Consider the following 20,632-nt stretch of genomic DNA (forward strand, 5'->3'; position numbering starts at 1 on the left):
GGAAAGTGCTTTCCCTCTTTGTATTTTCTCAGATATTTTCCCTCTTGGCTGGCTGACAGTTTCTTGAAGCTTGCCGAGCTTAATGGGATTAGTGATATGAAATTAAAATCCATTCCTCCTCTTCCTTGCTCTTACCTTCGCCAACGACAGGTTTATTGATTGCTTCTGGCACCTGGCCTTTCCCGAAAGGAAACCTCACAAAAGTCGAGAGGAGCCAAGAAGGATCAGCAACATCATTTTCGTCATCAACACTACCATGAACGCCACCCCATTGTTGAACATTGAGCGACCTAGAGGGAACTGAACCGCAATCTTTAGGGCAGAAAGGATCCACACGACGTGGCCTTTATCGGCTCCATCTGCGAGGCACTCACCCACTCACTCACTCACTCGTACGAGCCAACAAGTAGAAAAGGCCTAAACTGACACATCTCCTTGAGCCCAGAGGGGATGTTTTCGCCACTAGTTCAAGACTCACAATGGTCATATGTACCCAATCTCGAGCCACATGTGGACAACATCCAAGTCGTGGGGGACTCTTCACTTACGGTCGACCACGTAGGAACAACAACTGGTTGGTTGGTTGGTTGTTTAGTTGGCGACGTTTGAACACGCACAGCAACCTGGCTATCGATCTATCCGGGCATAGTAATACGAATTGGGGGGAGTCGAAAAAATGCCCACCAAAACTCATCGCCCAAAGACAGACCAACAGAGACAGACGAAGGGACGGACGGAGAGAGGAGATCAGATTGAATTTACTGACATGTTCAGACCATACGTGGTAGATGGCACATACCAAATCGATCTCGGACTCAAACTGGTGATCTCAGTTGTGGATTAAAAAGAAAGAGCAGACCTCGCGTTGGAAGTCATATACAAATATGTATGTATGTATCTCTTGTTGAAGGGAAGGGGGGGGGACTTGGCCTTTCCGAGCGACGACACTTTTTAATGTTAAACAGACAAAGAGACAGAGGGGAGAGAGAGAGAGAGATGCACTCTAAAATGACTTTTCCTCCTCGCTCGAAAGCTGATTACGAGTCAATTCAACGGTCGCTTTCTTTCGAGATTAAGTACAGGATACATCATCATACATGGAGGCACAGCGATACATAGGAACACAGAGAGCAGGAGATCAGCGATCGCTAGAGATCGAGTTGAAGTGAGCCTCTTCCGTGCGCTGACTTGCCTTTTCGGTCATCATCATCGCGGTCGTCGTACTATATTACGACAGGGCCATTCATGGGTATGCCCAATCAATATGGCATGGACATTGATCCTCCCAGCCGAAGCTTCTTTCTCCGGCAATCTAAGACGAACTCCCACAATCATTCACATCACAACCCGAGATACCATTGTTCGCAAGTGAATTTATGGATGAATCGTATGAATAATTTCCTCGCCACTGGATATCACGATGCTCAGTCCGGATTGCTCATGCGAACTACTATTACTACTAACACTACTCCATCACCACTCCTAATACTATTATCGATACTGCATATGTTGCCAGTACTATACTATTTGTAGGGTAGGTGTGCGATGGACGAGTTTCGGCCATCGCCCAATGATTCAGATAATCACACCAAAAGGGGAATGGACGATCCCCATTAGCTAATGAATGATGAACCTTGAGCTCACTCGCCTGCTGCTTCAATCTCTTACCTGGGATGGATCAATACCGGTTCCACGTAACGTATGTCTGTCTGAATGTATGTATGTATGTATGGAAGTGAATAGAAATGGCAGTAACGGCCCCGGATGGGCGAACCCCCAAAGCGACCAAAGTCACCGGTTGTGTCGTCTGAGCATGAGGGTTCAGATGGCCCAAGACGTTCACTCAGTCCCCGACCACTGCATGTCACGTGTAGCAGAACAGTTGAAGTGGTTCCAATTGATATTGTTGTGTTCGAACTCTGACCGGCTCCAATTCTACACGAGTTATTATTGACACATACGCTTTGACACTCGGAAGGAACACTCGCCTCAGAACAACAAATGCTCAATGGGAGACTCACGGTGACCTTCTAGGGAGCCGTGGTCGGCTTGGGTGAAACTCTTGATTCTGGATAGACTCACTCACCTCCGATCCCAGGAACGAACACAACGGAAGAAGAAATAGAAGAACAAGAAGAGGAGGAAGAACAAGGTCTTGCGCATACAGAAAATGGACGAACCTCTTCAATCCCAACAATCAATGTGGCCCTTGGCCTTCGAGACTACAAACTCGCTTGCTTCGTTCTTTCGTTCGTCTTTCGTCGTTCGTTCGTTCTTGCGATCGGTCGCTCGTTCGTTCGTTCATTCGTTGGTGGCTCCTGGCTGCTCGCCGCGTTCCTTCGGTTCTCCTCTCATCCAGAGTTCCCACATTGAGTCAGTGTGTCACATTGAACTCTTCAACGAGGAACACTCGAACCATGGAGACGCCGTGGGTAAGGTTCCACGACACATGGGCGTACTCTCTTCAGACCTTAATCAAACTTTTGGTCAAATGCTGACTGAAAATGTCGTTGCTAATCAACCTGCATGGTTCAGACTTTGATCAGGATGCTTCTGGCTTGAATTTGTAAGGAGAGTGTTCTTCAGGCATTATGGATTCTAATTCTGCCATTGGTCTTTCGAGCGCAGTTGTTTTGACACCCTTGAGTTCACCATCACCATATCGATATTCGAATCAAGTATTCCATCTCTCACCTTACTTCAAAGGTAGCTTTATGGCGGGCTAACGCCACAACAGAAGCGCGTTGGAAGCGCGGCCTCACTCTCTGCAATTCTTTCTCTCTCTCTCTCTCTCTTTCTCTTTTTCTCTCTAGAAGTGATGGAACAAGGATCTTAAAGTGGATTTCTCTCCATGTCAAGTAACTCATGCCAGCATGAGCGAACTCCGCCACGACGGCCACACGATGGTCCCTGATTACGTGGGAGGTTTGCGCCCACCAGTGGCTGGTCGTTCGTGGTGGACTTGGACACGGTCGGTCGACCAGGGTGTGTGCACACCTTTCAAGTAGTGCGACGCCCAAAAGCATGGCCAAGTACTTCCTACCAGTTCCAATGCATGTCCTCCAGCTACTACTCCTGTTCCAGTCTCCATTGGTGAAGGGGAGAGGGGAGGGCGGCTAATGGCCTTCACTCGTCCTTGAGGGCAATGGAACACATCGGAACAGTCTTGTGGACACCTTGCCTTCCCATTCTATTGAATCCCTTTTTAGCTCTGGCTCACTATTGGTGCTCAAATTGGTACTCTTCCAGGGGCGACACATGAGGAAGGGGAAAGGTCCTTAAATGTTCCGAATCTTTCCTTCTACTAATTGTCTTTCTGAAGAGCAATTGAGGCTGGAGGAGAGAAATTTGGTACCAATCTTGGATCAATGACGCCTAAGAATAGAAGCTGACTGCACCCTTGAGTTTTGTTCTGAGGGATCGATTTCCCTCATGCTTTACTGCTGCACTCCCTAGTCTCGAAAAAAGACAAATTACTTATGAGTGACGATACCAGGATATGGAACAAGCCCTAGGGATCCAAATTAATCATGTTCCCTTTCGAGAGAAAACCTCCACTCAGGTCGTACAGCTCAGGGATAAAAATAGTTGCCATGCTAGCTATTTCTTAAGCCGGTTTCCTTCAGGAACTCTGGCTTTACTCCTCTTCTGTTACCTCTTGAGTCCACCACATCCGACTCTTTGGAAAGATTGGCTTGTTGAGTCTTCCCTAAGGTTGAATCTCTCCCAGTGTCAATCCATCAAGGCCAGTAGGACTTTCAACAAAGAGCAGAGCGGCGCTTACTTCTGTCATTTCACCATTTTCGCATTCCACCAGAACGAGTCTCCGAACCTGTAACCTTTTGCTCCTTATTCCCAAGCTCACTTTGTGAAACTTTCAATTGAATGTGGATGGATTCCCAAGCAAGAGTAGAGAGATCAGAAGGTCCTTGGTTTTTCCGGCGGAAAAAGAACTAGTAACCTACCATTCTTAAAAGTATTTGTACTTTAGAACCAAAAGACCAACCACATCACCCCAATCTTTGAGTACTAAGATTGGTTTCCAAATAAAACTTTGTTTTTGGTGGCAACTACGAGGCTTTGCAGTGTACAAAAGGAGATGGGAATGAGCGAATGAGAGGTTTGGTGAATTTGGTCTGAAGGCAAACAAGCGATTAGCAATCCACGCATTATACTAGGTTTCGTGACTTCATTCCTGGGATTAGCCAAGCTCCTACTAGCGCCATCTCTAAGAGTTGGGGTGAGCTAAAAGACTCCGATTATGAAGAGTACGAATCGTACTGGGTCGAGCGAGAGCCATCGGCGGGCTTGATGAGACGGAAAGGGCTCTCGCCTGACCGTGTGCGTGGCTCAAGGCAAGTCGACAAGTAGGAGCACTCCAGCGGCGTCGGCGTCACGAGAGTTTCTCTGCATCCTCGTCGACCAGGATGGTAAGACCAAATTGGCCTTCAAGGACATCTACACGGATAGCGAAAGACGCAGAGCACGAGCTGCCATGTCATCCACTCGATTCGGACCTGTCAGACTGTCATTGGCGTTCCTCGATCCCGACAGCTGTCAAAGCGGTTGGTTCATTGACTAGCTGTTTGACTCCCTGTCCCCCTCGTCCTCCCTAGCCGAGTCCTTGCTGGTAAAATGTGTTCCATCCATGTAGGTACTTACACATGCTTCAGGGCATATTTCATTTTCATCGATCCGTCTTTTCTGATCTGATTAAGCGGCACAGCTTCAGCAGTCTGAAGGTCATGCATGATCACTACTAAAATGATCGGTTGTTCACCGCTTTCGGAAATGAACTCTAAAAGATTCGGTCGTTAGCACTACCACAGTCCATTCCAACCCAGCTCAGTCTAGATCGATCTGCCAACCAATCGCTTTCTTTGGACACGGATGGAAAGGTGGATGAACTTGCGTGCAAGGACGGAAAATGGGATCCTGGATCCTGGATCACTAAAGCAATTTGAAGATATGATCTCATGGCCGTTTGGCAACCAACGACACGAAGAATTGCCCTCACAGTAAATGGGCGCCGGTTGTGGCAATATATACAGACCAACGTGAAGAGACCTCGAGACGCGCATTGACGTGAGCGGTCTGCGTATGTATGTAACTATGTATGTGTGAATGTATGGAACGAACCAGTTGGCTTAGATCGGGATCACAAATTCAGCCAAGTTGAAAAGATCTTTTCATGGAAGCATGCAAGGTCGGCTCGAGATTTGAGGTTTAAGCTTCCGTCGCTTGGAATCAATTTCAAGTCAGGGTGAACCACATTCCCTTTGAAGCGCACAGGCTACGGTTGGGAAAGAAAGGCCACGAGGTTTCGTCCAAGGACAGCGTGACGCTGAAGCCAGAAAAGTGATGAAGGCTTCACACAATTCCACGGAGTTATCGTGCTCCTTGGCAAGTCTACAACGGATGGATGTGGGTTGGGTCATACAGGAAAGGGAAATGACTATTAAGGCGACATCATGCCGTCACCAAACAGGAAAATGGAACCAACCTTTTTACCGCAAGTTATTAGGGGGAACGCGCCCTCCCATGAGGCTCACACCCAAAAGGTTTCTATACGTATATCCCTTCATCAATTGTGATAGAAGGATGACATAAAATGCAGGAACTCTTGTGAGAGATATGAGTGCCTCGTCTGAGGCAATGTTTTCATTCCTAATTGGGTAAATGAGAGGCGATTGGACCGCCTTTCGCGATGTGGAACCAACTTGAAATGCCATCTAAGCCACTCTGGAGGTGCTTTCGAGCCAATGTTCCACTGACTGAGCTTGCGAACTTGTGAAATGTGTTTTTCAAACGGGTGATCTTGATAGCCAATTCAGTCCAATGGGGCTCGTTTATGACTCTCAAACTGAACGAACTTGGGGGGCCCAGCTCCAGCCTTGAAAATGGGGAAGCCAAGAGCGAATGAGCAAAGTTTTTCACCTCCTCTTCTCCTCCTTCTTGGCTGTTGAAGTTCTAAAGTTCTCTAGGATCTGTCTTTCCTTCAATAAAGGCAAGCACAAACGGCGAGAAATTCCGAGGTTTTATTATCTCACTTTAAGTGTCAAAGTCTCTGGGAATGAGGAGCCTCCTATTGTTGGCGAGAGCATGAATTGTCCGAACTAATGTGGAGGCAGATGCCTTCTATTCTATTATTATTACTACTATTAGCTCGCGCTCTGCTAGTGTTAGTGACACAACGTTTGGCCAGAAGATGGGACGTGACCTTGAAAGTGAGCTTTCCCAAATAAGATCCAGACATCGAAACCTTCCCTAACCAGAAAACCTGGTGCTTTGGGTTCCTTTTGCCGACTACAGAATATACGTAGAATGTATGCGCATGTGGTTTGAACCTGGCTTCCAAGGTGGCTAAGACACTTCTTCAAGCTGAATAGATCTTTTATATCATGTACTGCATCAATCCTTGATTAAAACAGCTATTATGGAGGCAAGCATCCAAGGACCAAAGGGTCGATGGACTCACTCTCAGTCTCGCACTACTTGGAAAAAATGAAGATGCACAGTCAGGCAAAACAGTCACTAATAATTTTAGAATCGAAGTCTAATCTATATTTGTTGCGTCGTATTTGAACACATTTTGAAATAGCTACGAGATTAGCGTTGATGCTTACTCGATGGAAGTCAGAATAATGCTCGTAAGATTAGTCAACGTTCAAACTAATTACCTAAGAATTCAACGAGATTGCGTTTGTTAACTTCAGGTTATTGCAACAACCCATTTTGAATTGGAATGTGGACCAAAATCTCAGCTGAAAAGTAAGTTGAGTGAATTGGCTTCTTTCTTTCCGGGCAAGATTTATTTTTTTCCCCGGTGACCCGCTTAATCAACCATGTGGCCATCTCAAACTTTGAACGGCCAATATGAATGGCTGCAAAGTACTACTATATCTTGACAATTGCTTACATAACCTCTTCCTATTGAAACAAACAACTTTCCTTTCCAAGCCTTAAATGTTATGGTCCAATACTGCGCTGAGTAATTTTTATGCAAACTATTTTCAATGATTCACGTAGACCAGCCCATTCAAACAATTTAAATATGAGTTATCTCTCCACACATTGTTTATCTCTACGGGAGAACACACCCACACCCACACGCACATGTCAGAACATGTTATAAAGTAAATACGTTTGGTTTACACAACTCTTAAATTGTCCATCGTCCTTGGAAGTTCGAATTTAATACCAAGACTACATAGTTAAACGTCATTTGTATGGATGTATTTTGGTTGGTTGTTGTAGCACCTCTCCTATTCAATTATTCCAAGTCAATGCCATTTATTCTCTAGCATCTGAGTGGGAAGGAACGTGGGACATGCACATCTCTGACATCTCTGATGTGCGTTCTCATTAATTGAAATCATCGAGTTCGGATTTTCTCCACATGAATGTTCCAGACCCAAGCCCCGGGGACACCTAAATACCTCTTGGTCTTGTTTTGTTGTAAGTGCTGCTGTTACTGCTGCTGATGTTGTTGCTGTTGTTGTTGTTGAGGATGATGATGGCATGTTATTTGGAATTCTCATTGACAAAAAGTTGTGGCATGCCATGTCATTATGGTTGTTACGAGAAGAGGGACCCCACCGCAAGTATCAACCTTCAAGTTAAGGTTTCAAGGACGAAACGTACTCAAGTGTAATCATAGGTGGGCGTGGAAACCCTGACTGTGAGACTTACAGTCTTGCATTTTACTTATTTCAAACTTAACGATTGAGGTCATTTAAAATGCATCCAGCGCACTTAAGATTTTGATACTGTTTTACTATTTGCAGTGCATAACTCGAATTCTTGAACGAGGTCTATTTGGTAAGCAGAAATTTCCACTTTCCAGCCATTCGTAAGGTGGCAGTCCTCACTCGAAAATCCTAGGTTCTTAAGGGCTGGCTTTTATTTGGGATCCGTAACAACAGCATAAAAAAGCAAAAGGTGTACTTTAGGCAGAGGCTAGTCGTGAAAATATTAAGCTTATGCTTGCTCATGGTGATTTCAAACTATGGTTGGTTAACCAAAGGCGGTGCCGCAATCTCCTTTTTTTCGTCTCTCTCCCCGCCCACCCAAAGTTACCCAAAGGTACATGTACTTTAGATATGAAACATGTGTCAGCACATACTGTCGTCCACTATTCGTGGGAACGTGGAACACCAGAATCGTGCCTGCCAAAATATGAGGACTCGCCGGCCCATTGCCAAGTAACAGCAAATATAACTGTTCTTGTGGCACAGGACTTCATTAATCGCCACGAGAAGATGCCTTTCAGAAGGGAGCACGTATACCATGACCCATTGATCATTTTGACCAACAGCCATTTGTATAGAACATACATGTGAAAACTAGCCCCAAAACAAATCCCCCAATTCCATATGAGACCTACGAGTTATCCCCCGGGCGCTCAACAGCTGATATCGCTGAACCCTTTTCAGCTTCCAATGAGAAAACTGCTTCTCATACTCAAAGTACAACGGCCAATGGCGCTTATGGATGTGGCCGGCCGACTGGCCCAGCCCAACCAATCCCTCTCCACTGTATACACGAGATGATAATACCGGTTGTAGGTTGGTAGCACTTACCTATTTGCACATCCTGTTGATGTTTCTTCTTCTTGGTGAATAATTTTCTCATGATGGGGAGTTGCTTAAAATCGTCCATGCGAGAGATACTCGTTAATCGACGCGTAAACCACGCTGTTGGCACGGGTTCAAACCTGAAAAAGGAAGACACTAGATTGATAGTTCCATAGCACACAAATCACCACAATCCCCGGTGATGGAATGTCACTACTGATCTCTTCTGTCCTTCTATCGGTCGTCTGTCTTTCACATTGAGTCGAGTCCTACACGCACACACGCACACTCATGCGCACACCAAGAACCCTCTATTGAACTCTCGAGTTTATCGAGGGATTTAAATCAAAGCCCTGTCATAATATGAGTTTCTGGAGATAAAGCTCGGGCCCTAGCATACCTAGGTACAGTACGTGTACACGATGATAATAATAATAATGTGCGCCCTGCTCTTGGGTACATTAGCCTAGTTAGCAGGCACAAGCATGTGAAAGAATGAACCCAATGATAAATCCACCACCAACCCCACTTGCAAAAGCAGCCCTTCAGATATGCCGTGTCTATAGTTTTTGAACTCTTACTATTTACTGCAGGTGCATGTACATGGGATGGGGGGACTTGATCGCCCTTGTGGCCACTTGGCGACGAGAACGACGATCATTCACGAGGATGATGGGCATCTGTATGAGTTGACGAGTGCAGTCCAGTTCAACTGGTAATGGGCATCCATGAGGATGAGAATGAGGTGGCTAAAAGTGTTATCAGTTCAATTGAATGACAGGCAAACATAGAGTCCCTCCTGGCAGCTTTACATCGGACAAGTCCACATACTTGCTCATCAAAGCAAAGCTGAATTAAATCCTAGGAATACGATGATACGGGCATCAGTCAAGGATTTGCTGGACTAGCCACAAAATTGGATCAAAGCACTAATGCTTGTTAAATAGTCGGCATGTCACCGACTTCGTGTGTTCGCTCTACATATGAATGATTATGGCAGCTACTCTCCAACTTGTTTGCATGTTTAGTTCAGATTCAAAATCTAAATTTCCATTTGAGCCGTCAGAATCAGTAACGTTACTGTTTGTTTGACTCATAAGTTACGACTTAAGTCAAACCACCACACCTTATGGAGCATCTTGTGCAAAAATGAATGTTCAAAATCCCACTTTTTACGTTATTATGAGTCATTTCATTTTAGATTCCTCCTCCTCATTATCTTTGCATCTAACTTATGTGGAGTAGTGGTAATTGGCAAAAGCTAATCAGCATTTCTACAGCCCCTTTGCATTTCTCAGGCAACTAAAGAATATAGCAATCTACCTGGCCTTTAGGCCTCTTGGGAATTGTTGATTTCGTTCGAGTTATGCAAACATGATAAACTAGATTTCAAAATCTAACCAAGTGTTGTTAACTTTGCCAACCCAAAAAACGTTTAAGACATTACCAAGGGATTTTCACATTTTGGTCAATCTAATTGATCTTGATCAATTAGCAACAAAGACAGTGACAACTGTGCTTCCTTGAACTGGTCACAAACCGCAACACCTTTGAAGTGATTAAAGGCCAGTGATTTCTCATTGAATTGAAGGTGAGTCTTGACAGTTCGGACGACTCGGTATATCAATTACGGCTATTTGGCTTTTTGGGAAAGTATGAGACAATCTAGTCTGGTCTAGTAATCGCTTGAATTGAAAGCAACACTAAACTTCTGTAATACATAAGTCTGGACCTGTGTCGAGTGTTCAATGAACTAGGCAGGGTATCATCGCTGAGGAGTAAGTATACTGCATGTGTCCAAAATTCAACTGACTTTGCTGGACTTCTTCTCGTATTTCCCGAATTACTCGGTAGCTTGGAGAACTCGATTGCTCGTACATTCGATTTGAGAGTCTTGGCAATGACCAATCATTACGTCGTCAGTTGGCAGAGCGAGTGATATTTTTATAACTTGTATTTTGAATTTTCAAAAGATCGATGAGAGCTCGACGTCGACATGTAAGGGGCAGTAAAGCCGTAGCGGAGAAACCTGTTTCATTTGCATGTTTGAAGGGACCAAAAGCGTCTTTGTCGATAGAAGCCACAGGTTTTTTTTTTAGAAAGGACTTGAAAGTGGGTCAAGCAATGGTTTGCTTTTTTGTTTGAACNTTTAGAAAGGACTTGAAAGTGGGTCAAGCAATGGTTTGCTTTTTTGTTTGAACGCGAAAGTGGAAAGGAGAGAATTTAATAGCACCATGATTGCAATTAACTTGTTTGACTTTCAACGACAGAAATAACATGTTAAGGAGTGGAAAATCGACTGTGAAACATTGGCCTGCAAATGATAATTGAATGTATTGTTTCGTCAAGGCCTCAGCCAAAGAGGCCTGTAGCGGGTGCAACAAAGTCTTACTATCATTTCGAATCGACGTCACCAGACAAAGAAATAGCCTTTTAGCACGTCATATGCAGCACCTGAAAAAGCTCAGAGGCTCTTTTCAAAAATTACGTGCTCATCACGTATGTGCATATGTGTCAAGATTTCCAATTGCGTTTTTTTTTGTTATAGCAACAGAAGGACCCACTTTTGTGAAAAAAAGATTCATCTTCAAATGTAATTTGGTTATTCGTTATATGCTCCAAACACTCCGTTATTGTCTACAAACAATTGTCAAGAAAATTACTATGCTTTCAATGCTTTAAAAGTAAATCAAAATGTTTCACTTTTATGAAGCATTACACGAAGCCAATCAGAAGCAGGAGTTTGCAATATCACTTAAAAGTTAGTGAAAAAAGATATTTCACAATTGAAATGCCACAATCATTAATTTTACATGTAATCAATTTTGATTTTGGAGTTTGACAGCTTTCTGTTATCGTTAAGTAAAAAAGTATCTATAACATAAAAAAATAATGACTGCATAGAGTGACAACCTTGAAAATTGAACTGTCAGATGTGTCTTTGTAATTTTACAAATACAATACTGGCTAGTGCAGCTTTTTATGTCTAAGAAAAAAGGATCAGCAATTTAGCAACCAGAATAAGTTTTAAGAGACAGTATTTTCTACTTGAACTTGTTTTAAGAAATCTTATCTTTAACTAATAACTTGAATTGGAGTTAAGTCGTTTTCCCGTCCATCTTATTGCAAAACGCAACTTCAAAGCTTTAAGAACTAAGCAACTGCTAAATAGATGTTTTTTTGGGAAATTTCATATCAGTGCAATGTTAAGAGTACGAATTATATTTTTATGTCAGGTTTTGGACAATGATACTTTTTAATGTACTTTAAGTGACTTAATGTACTTAACTGAGGTACTTAAAGTATGCTTTTGCGTCCCTTAAACACAAAAAACGTATTTGAAAACCTGGACATTTCAGCAATCAATTAATCAGCATTCATAACCTCCGAGTTTGGAGCTTTCAAGCTATCAACTTTAAAACGAGAGCATTAATTTTTTTTTCTTGTGGAATTATTTACGGCTACGGGGAATGGAATCCCCTGCAGTTAGAAATGAAATATCTCATTTAGCTTTGGATTTATCTAATATCTGATCCACCAACTAATCAGAGTTGGCGGATCTGACTGGCCCTTGAATGTAGGGATAATCAAGAATCTTGGTAAAAAACGTGTGTAAGTCTGAGCTAAAAGATGCTATTGGAGCACCACTTCCATATTCACTGCTAATATTTGAGAGGAGCAAATTGTACAATGAGGGAGCCTGAGAAAAAAGAAGGGTCAAGTGGATTTGCTCATCAAACTTTCCATAATTTTGGAGGACTACATACTCCATCTAGGCCTTTGCAAAGCTACTGGAAACCTAGTCATTTCTGACAGAAACTAACTTCGCCTGTCAGCATAAGAAGAGCTATTGGCTGTGATACTAAGTTTTTGAAGCGGCGCAATGAAGATGAGGTAAACGAGAGGGCCTAAAATGGGGCCTTGGGGAACACCCGACTTGACATTGCGTGTGCCACTAAAGGCTCTCGTATCCCTAACTATTTTTTTGAATGAATGACTCATTCATTTCTTGTCGCAGGAACTCAAGATATACAGTTTAAGTTTGTATGGTTCCTGTTGATCGACTATTTGCTTTCGATCACAAATGAAACTCATTATGCAATTGAGAACCTTCCAAGGGATCCCTATCTCTTGCAGTATGCTAATTAAGAGCCTTTTATCTACTTTGTCAAAGGCCTTGGCAAAGTCAAGATAAACTTCATCAACTGACTCATGACTGACTCTCTAGTCCTGCAATAACCTGCTCCATATGCTCAATCAGTTGGGTTTTCGACTAATTTGTATTAGTCTTTGATTGTCACATTTTTATTATTGTTGCCATTGGTGTTTAGATTAATACCCGGAACACCTTGGCCTCCCTGTCTCAATCTTGAAGTGGTGAGTTTTTGACCATTAATGAAACCTTACTTTTAATGGAACGAATTTCTTTTCATTGTTAAAAGGAGATGCTTTTTTGTTATTCATACAATCTCAATTTTAACGTAATGTTTTTTGTTTTGTTCCAGGCAACATTCGAGCATCTCTAGTTAATCCTCCTGGTCACCATAGTACATGATTATATTCATATTAAGTATATGCTCACCTAGTCAATGCTCGGAACTATTCTAGTCAATGCCCATGAACCTCTGCCATAAATAAGGAGCTGTAACCTCTCGATGAGATTGCCTTAACAGCAAACACAACAGTAATTTCCCGACATCTTAACAAGATGAGATGGATATTGGTAAGTCTAGTGGTCATTTCAACGTTTCGTGTGTACATAAATAGAGTGCTTCTACTATACACATCACTCAGAAATTTTGCTGACATCATTCTTCCTTGTTTATCTTAGAGGAAATTGAATCAAATATGGGCAAGGATTTTTTTTTCTTTGCAAAAGTTTCAGCGTACTTTAGGTTCAAGATGATCGAATGAAATCATAGACTACTTCAATGAAACACCGAGTGTTCTCTGAACGTCAATGACTCCACTGACATTCGTAGTAAGGCTCCAATGTCCCAATTGGATCAGTAACACGAGTGGTTCATTGTCCCGGAAATAACATGATCGAGGAGTTCGTCCTGTTCAAAATTGCAAGGTGACAGGTAAATACAATAATTGCTTTACACGTTCTCTAACAAATGTGTGAGACGGGAAATTAGTCAAATATAGCATTATCGGATGACATGAACTTAGCAGAGAGGCAGGCGAGCACCTACGAAGATTACAAACACTATTACAACTGTTGAGAAATAGTCAAGCACGATCCTCTTGTGAATGTAGCAAGCCAATGAGATTGTCAGCTCATCCAGTTGAGTGGCAATCAAGATTTGATGGCCAGCTAAAAATCAGGTTTGGGTTTCATTGCTTCATTGTGCTAAATTGAACAGTAATCCAATCGGTTCACTTGCCATTGTTCAACCGTGGATTTGGGAATTTCAACAGCTTTTCTCAGTTTGTTATTTGGCATAGCATGGATGCATTGGGGGTGGGGTGGATTTCTAATGATAAGAGAAATGGAGATGTCGCTCCTTCAGAGCCCATCCGGATCGATCAGTTGAGCAAGTCTGGTCAAGATTATTGGCTCAAGAGCGAAATCATGGAAACCAGTTCAGGTCTTTAGGGATTTGCTCCACTTCTCATTGTAATCAACATGAGCATAGACATGGATTGAAAGAACGCTTTGAGATTCTTATTGGACTCGAAGTCACAAGTGAATACAGCACAAATTTGTTTAGTCGAATATTTCATATTTGAACAAATGCCTCTCCGAATTCTAAGCCCTCACATCTACGGTATCCCAGCCAGGCTTGTCTCGAAAACAGTAAATGAATCTAGTTTTTATTGAGCTGTTAAGAACTTGTTCTGAACTCCAAGGCCATCAGTCGCACTAGTTTTCTCACCTGGTTATGTACATCGCATAATCAATAACGGGCGATTATTCATCTGATTCAAAGTGAAGAATACAACCGGTCACATTCTCTTTTGTTCGATGGCCCGACACAAGAAAAACGCGACAAATCACTTCCAATCTCATTTTGGCCCAAATCTGTTCCAACCCTGTTCCCAATGGAACAGCGGAGATAAATAAGCGGATTCTTGCCCAAATAATCGTATGCATTACTGGAATGCGTTCAGAAGAAGTCGTTGGAGAGAGAGAGAGAGAGAGAGAATAAATGAGCCCAAGGAAGGCCTTGAGGCCCGCACGAGATGCTTTCCAGAAACTGTTTCTACTGGAACGTGGAACAGACATGGAAACACAGATATATGTATAGCCACTGATTTGCCTTTAATATACCATTATTTGCCTCGGGCCACGTCAACCTGCGATTACGGATAAGATGGAACAGCCAAGCACTGCATTGTGAAAATAAATCGACAGAAGTAGCTGGATTTGATTTTTGGGATCTTCAAATTTGAAAATTGGGAAACGGGCCGACGTGTAGGTGTAAAAAGGCAGGAAAAAACGCTTCACGATCGATCGAGTCATCAATGTGAATGTTTATGCATGTTTCAAGCCAAGGAACTTGTCAGACTCTTCATTATGCCTCGTACAAATGGCCTAAACAACGAAGGAAAGGTTCGCAGTCGAGTCAGTCACTGAAGAAAATCACTCTCTTTTAAGAACGAGCTCTTCATCGAATGCAAATGTGCAATTTATGTACGGGGCATCTAGTATTGTACGTTGAACTAGAGTGGAATACGGGGTCTTCCTAATTGTTCGGTTTTCATTCCCATGTTCTGCTGGCATGATGAGGGATGGATAGAGTTTTAGTTAAAAGCTGTGCAATCATATGTCAGTGTCAGAACTGTCAGTTTCCACGTTCCGAATGGGACTGTTTCAAATTAAGTTGGGGCTGGCCACCATTGAACAGACAGAATGCGTATGCACACTCAAGGAGAGTCATCATCAGGTCTCGTCTCATCCAGGGCATTTGTGCTTTACATGTTTTACAAGGCAAAGGAATGCTCATGCGACACCGTGCTATTATGCACGTACTCTATGTACGATGCACGTATGTGTACCTACGAGTACAGTGGTCGTGCTTGACCTTTAATTTGTCGCCGTGTCACTTTTTTCCGGTGAGGTTACTTCGAGGACGGAGGTCCAGGGGAAAGGGCTGCTGGTATTAAGACTTTTCGAAGCTTTCACATCATGGAGTGTGGAGCGAATCAGAGAGAGAAATGACGGTTTCTCAAGGGCAAAGAGGTCTGGAATGCATTTCTAACTAATTAACTCCTCAGCTCTCCAAAGAAGCGACTAGTTGGCTTCAAACAATGGATGAATCGGGCCGAATGGCCAACTTCCATCCAGACCAAAGTTGGATCGTCTTAGAAACACCACTTTGTGTGAAGTGGTAGCTTTTATTTGGCGAGCTGTTTTGTCCGTCTTCACACTCATTTGTCGCCAAAACGTATGCTTTATGTTGCATTGCATTATATTCTCTGTATAGTCTTTCTTCTTCCGAGGAAGAAGCCATGCCATGACCAAGGAAGGTACGAGTCCCGCCCAAAACTGATGGTCAAATACTCTTGAGAAGGTGAATGGATCATGGCAAGAATATTCATTGTCCTTCTTGGCCTAATTTTGAGGTTTTCTGAGCCTGAAGAAGTGCATCAAAGGCCTGAATTTGAACCTGATGGCCACTGATTGGTCAGACGTTAGGGCTCTGTGAATTAAATTTTGGGACAGAGACGAAAGGGCGATCTGGCCATGCAGTAGCCCAATGGCCAGGTAAATAGTATCTAATCGTAACAAGTTCATTATTCTGGGCACTCTTGATAAGATAGTAACCTAGCCAACGAGTCAAGTGTGTGTGTGTGTGTATTTGTGTTTGTTACCACGCGGTTTTCGGATGAAAAACATGATTGCGAAGGGCGTTAAATAGTGTAGTGCTCGCGAAAGAAACCCATTCACCTGAATCGTGATTAGGGGCACTCGAAGGAACATAATGTCAGGATGAAAACGAATGAATCAAGCAGAAATAAGTCTTCTCATTATCATCATCACTTTTGAAGTCGGCCGGGGTGAGTAGGAGTCGAATGAATCCAATGAGTGTGTGTGTGTGTGTGTGCGTATGTTTGTAAGCTGAAACTCGACCGAACGACCGGCAATCGGCTCTTGATACCTGATCCAATTTCAATTCTTCGAAGAGGTAAAAGACAACCAACTCCTTCATATTTTAATACGAATAGTAAGGAAATCAGACGACTTGATCTGATCTTAATCACGGGCAGTCAATCTCTAATTAAAAATTCAATCTCGAGGGACATTCCGATTGCTTAATAACCTTCTGCATACAAGCACAACATCGCCTTATCCTTGCGCTCACTCTTAAGACTCGCCTTCCATTGCGATGTACGCTCGTATGTACTTTAGTTTAGCGGAGAAAAGCCAAACTACTTAAGGTTGGAGGAGATCCAAAAGCCCGACAACCTTCACGGACCCATCTCTAACTAGACTTGACAAGAGAAGCTTCCTGATTCTACAAATCAGTTGATCCATTCTGACAAGAGGACTCTGGCCACCATCGACCGACCGATCGACCGTTTGCAGGCTCTAGATGGAGCTCAGATGGACCGAGAAAATAATGCTAGGATGCTCAAATGAAGTTTCTTACCGGTACTATTGGCAATCGCAATCGCAATCGCAATGCAATCCTCGCTCAGTCAGTGAAGAAACCTTCGGACAACACTTTTGGGGGCACGTGGAGAAGAGAGCCTCTTGAAGGGAGACTTATTGGCACTGTTCCACTGGCACAACACTTGACTGACTGAGATGGAGGCGTAAGTTCAACTTAGGAAATGCCACTCATATCTTGAGGGTCACCAAGCACTTGTTGGCATGTCAAGCCAGCACAACGAGTAGGGTGAATGAAGGCTGGACACTTTATCACTGGCGGGATGAAAGGCCAAATATCCAACCAAGGCACTACTAGATGGGTCAAGTCAGAGAGATGTTGCGCGCGGTTTCCCGGAACGTCTCCTCAAGAACAAAGGCCGAGGTAGATTTGATGATGATGATGATCGACCAAAGTCAATTATTCTTTTATTAACACTTGCCTGGCAATCGCAGTGGACAGGCAAGAAGCTCTAACCTCAAGAGGCTCTATGTCTCTTTTCGTGAATGGAGAGAAGAATGAGGATTTCGTGCACTCTCCACACAAATACGGCTGAATCCGGATTGGCTAATGACTCGTGTTAGCGTTGGTGATGACGAGTGTGAGGGCGGTGCGTTTGGGCCATGGGATGATGAACCGCCGGGCGTTTGAATGGTGGGACTCGTTGGACTTCTCCGTGAACCTGGCTCTCCCGCACTTGTTCTTGTTTACATTACTATACTACTGCATGTAGTAAACACTACTGCACATCCATAGGATTGGCTGCCCACAAGCACGTTGCCCCCGTCCACACCGTGATATGTGTGTGAGCATGAGCGTCGGGAGAGACGAGGAGGCCTCAGATGAGGAGAAGTGCTTCTTTCTTGAGGTTATGTGCCACCACGAGCCTATTCAACAACTTCAACTACTGCCACGGACACGATGTTCAAGTCCTGCACAACGCACCACTTGTTCTCCGTTTGCCACACCACCAACACTACTACTACTACTACTACTACCACCACGATAACAACAACAACCACAACAACAACAACTTCAACTTGGCTTCTCCGTCAGGATGGATTGGAGACTTGAAATGACGCCTCCTCGTTCGTCTTGGACTCACTTTGACTTATATTTCTCTCGTTTGAGATGTATCCGTCTCTTATGCCGCCTTGGTCTGGTGAGGTGCAGTAGTACTACATGCATGTACGTACGTGTGTAGCTCGTCAAAGGGTCGGCCTGGGTACCCTGTATGTGTATTACGAGATCCAACTCATAGTAGGTAGAGTTCGGGCCACCACCAATCCCAGCATCACCATCACTTCACCACTACAAACCGGACGACAGCCACACTCGTTGTGGGTTTCTATGTTGTAGGTTTCCTCGGAATCTTGGGCTTCTTCTCGGACTTCGCCATCCTCACCATCAACATCATCTTCTACTGCTGGGTATTCTTCATTGGCGACTGAGATGGTACTCTTGCGCAAGAGGAGTGTACTTTTCAGGCATGCTCAAGATGGACGAGGGGTTTCTGGCGGAACACCAAGTTGTTTCTCGCTCATTTTATTATTATTATTGTTGTTGTTGATGCTGATGCTCATACCCTTACTGCTGTTGGGCCCATTGTCGGCCTACAAGAGCTTGATTGGGCCCAACCGACCGACCGACCACGAGACACCAATTGGCCGAAGAAGTGAGGATATTCCTGTTCCTGCCAGTTCTAGTGGAGTATCCTCTGACTTCTAGGCTTCTCTCGTCATTCACACTCTGGGCCTTCTTTACCTTGGATCGCCTATTTCTTCTGTTCTTCTGCTTGTTGCCAAGTTGAGACCTTTCAGCTCACTCTTTGAAGGGGATTTTCCCCCGACTTACACACCAGTCTAGAGATGGTACAATGGTGCTATAATGGGCAGGAGGCCTTCGTGTAACCCACTACTCACGAACGAACACCCAAGCACAGACACCAACACGCATGCACTCATGCACGCTGTTCCAACGCTAGCATTGGTATGGAATGGAATGAGGCCGGGCAAAAATGCGGATCGGAGATTGAGATCCACTCCGCGAGAGAAACCGAACCCGAAACTTGGATCTCGAGTCTTGACACAAGGGGACAGAAAGGGAAAGAAAAAGACAGCCAGACAGAGCACAAGGACGTAGTCCTGTTCATACGAACAGTAGGTCCACGAGGCCTTGGGAGGGAAGGAGACGCTGTTAGTGACTTTTATTCCGTCATGACGCATTTTCTCGGCCACGAGAATCCTCGAGCCTCTGGCCTCGCTCACTCGCTCACTCGCTCGCTCTTCTCGCTCGTCTTCTTCTCTTCTCGTTCCCTTTTGGTGGGTCTCTCTTGAGCTCTGCCAGCCAGCATGACATACGAGTACATGTCCACCGCTGTCGCCGTCGCTGGTGCATCGGGGATTCATGACTCTCTCCATCACACGGAATGTGTCACGTCAAAGAAACTTCGGAATACTAATGAAAAAGAAGAAGCCTCTAAAGTGGGATGGAGGGAGGGATTCCTTGGTCGAACCTCGTGGGTTTACATTCGTCGGCAGGGTGAATTCCCGCCAACCCAAATTGGGCCCATCATACTTCGTCTTCCGTCGTCTTTGGCTGTTCCATTTTGGCATCAATGGAACGGACGACGTCGGTCGGGGCGTGATGAAAAGAGTGGGAACGATACGTGGGCCGATCCACCGGAAGAGAGAAACAAGGGAGAGGGGGAGGATGTCATGTGTCATGGGACAAATGTGCAGAAATCTGCGGACTCTCTCCCGCTCCTTCTTTTCCTCCTCTTGAGCCTTCGAGGCAACGAGTGAGTGGGAGTTGAGAACTTGGGCGGTCATGCCGAGGGCCTACCAAGCTTTGGCTACCACACGCTCTTGGGAGGCCACCGGACGTTAACGTATTCAACTCGTTTAAGGCTATGCATTCATTTCCAGAGCCACTACAAGAAGAAAGAGGACGATGAGGCCCTCTGTCCTCGCCACGGTGGTGGTGGTGGGCCTCTTATAGGACTCACTTTTCAAGTGGTAAGAAACTCCAATCAAGAGGCATCTTTCGGCTCCTGGCCTTTTTCCACTGTCAATTTAGTTGGAGTGCCTATAATCTGCTATTGTAAAGCAGCTGAGAAAATTCAAGTACGCGTTACACATACTCCTGGAGATATGGACTAACAATTAAAGGGAAAATCTCGTATCGTAGAAATTATTCATCATGTTCAAAATCGGCATTCAGTATGAGGCAAAATATCTGGGCAGGAGAATTTAATTGGCCAAATTTGGGCTCTCAAAAAATCTACCTCATGGAACGGAACTCGTGAGAGGTCGTCAGTGATTTCGTAATGACAAATAAGATTCGAACCGTCAGCCTCCTCTTGTTCAATTGTATGAACTTTTAACAATGCAACTTTGAGACACATAACCTTATTACTAAATGCGATAAAAATGATCTACCTTTCATTACCACGAT

General features: G+C 44.1%; 1 protein-coding gene across 3 annotated transcripts in view; it reads right to left on the reverse strand.

Moving 5' to 3' along the window:
- LOC131887280 (cAMP-dependent protein kinase catalytic subunit 1-like) overlaps positions 1-18,127 on the reverse strand; it is a 68,260-nt gene extending 50,133 nt beyond the window's left edge. The window contains exons 1-2 of one of the 3 annotated variants that reach the window (XM_059235848.1): positions 17,177-18,127; positions 8,583-8,716 (exon numbers count right to left, since the gene is read on the reverse strand). In XM_059235848.1, the coding sequence (XP_059091831.1) occupies positions 8,583-8,661 (79 nt within the window). In that variant the 5' untranslated portion in view covers positions 8,662-8,716; positions 17,177-18,127. Of the gene's footprint in view, positions 1-135; positions 340-8,582; positions 8,833-17,176 lie in introns of those variants that run through there. The other 2 variants (XM_059235847.1, XM_059235849.1) reach the window with 2 other exon arrangements.
- Positions 18,128-20,632: the final 2,505 nt, after the last annotated feature.

This window comes from Tigriopus californicus, chromosome 9 (assembly GCF_007210705.1).
Source record: "Tigriopus californicus strain San Diego chromosome 9, Tcal_SD_v2.1, whole genome shotgun sequence".
In the NCBI taxonomy this organism is placed as follows: Eukaryota; Metazoa; Arthropoda; class Copepoda; order Harpacticoida; family Harpacticidae; genus Tigriopus; species Tigriopus californicus.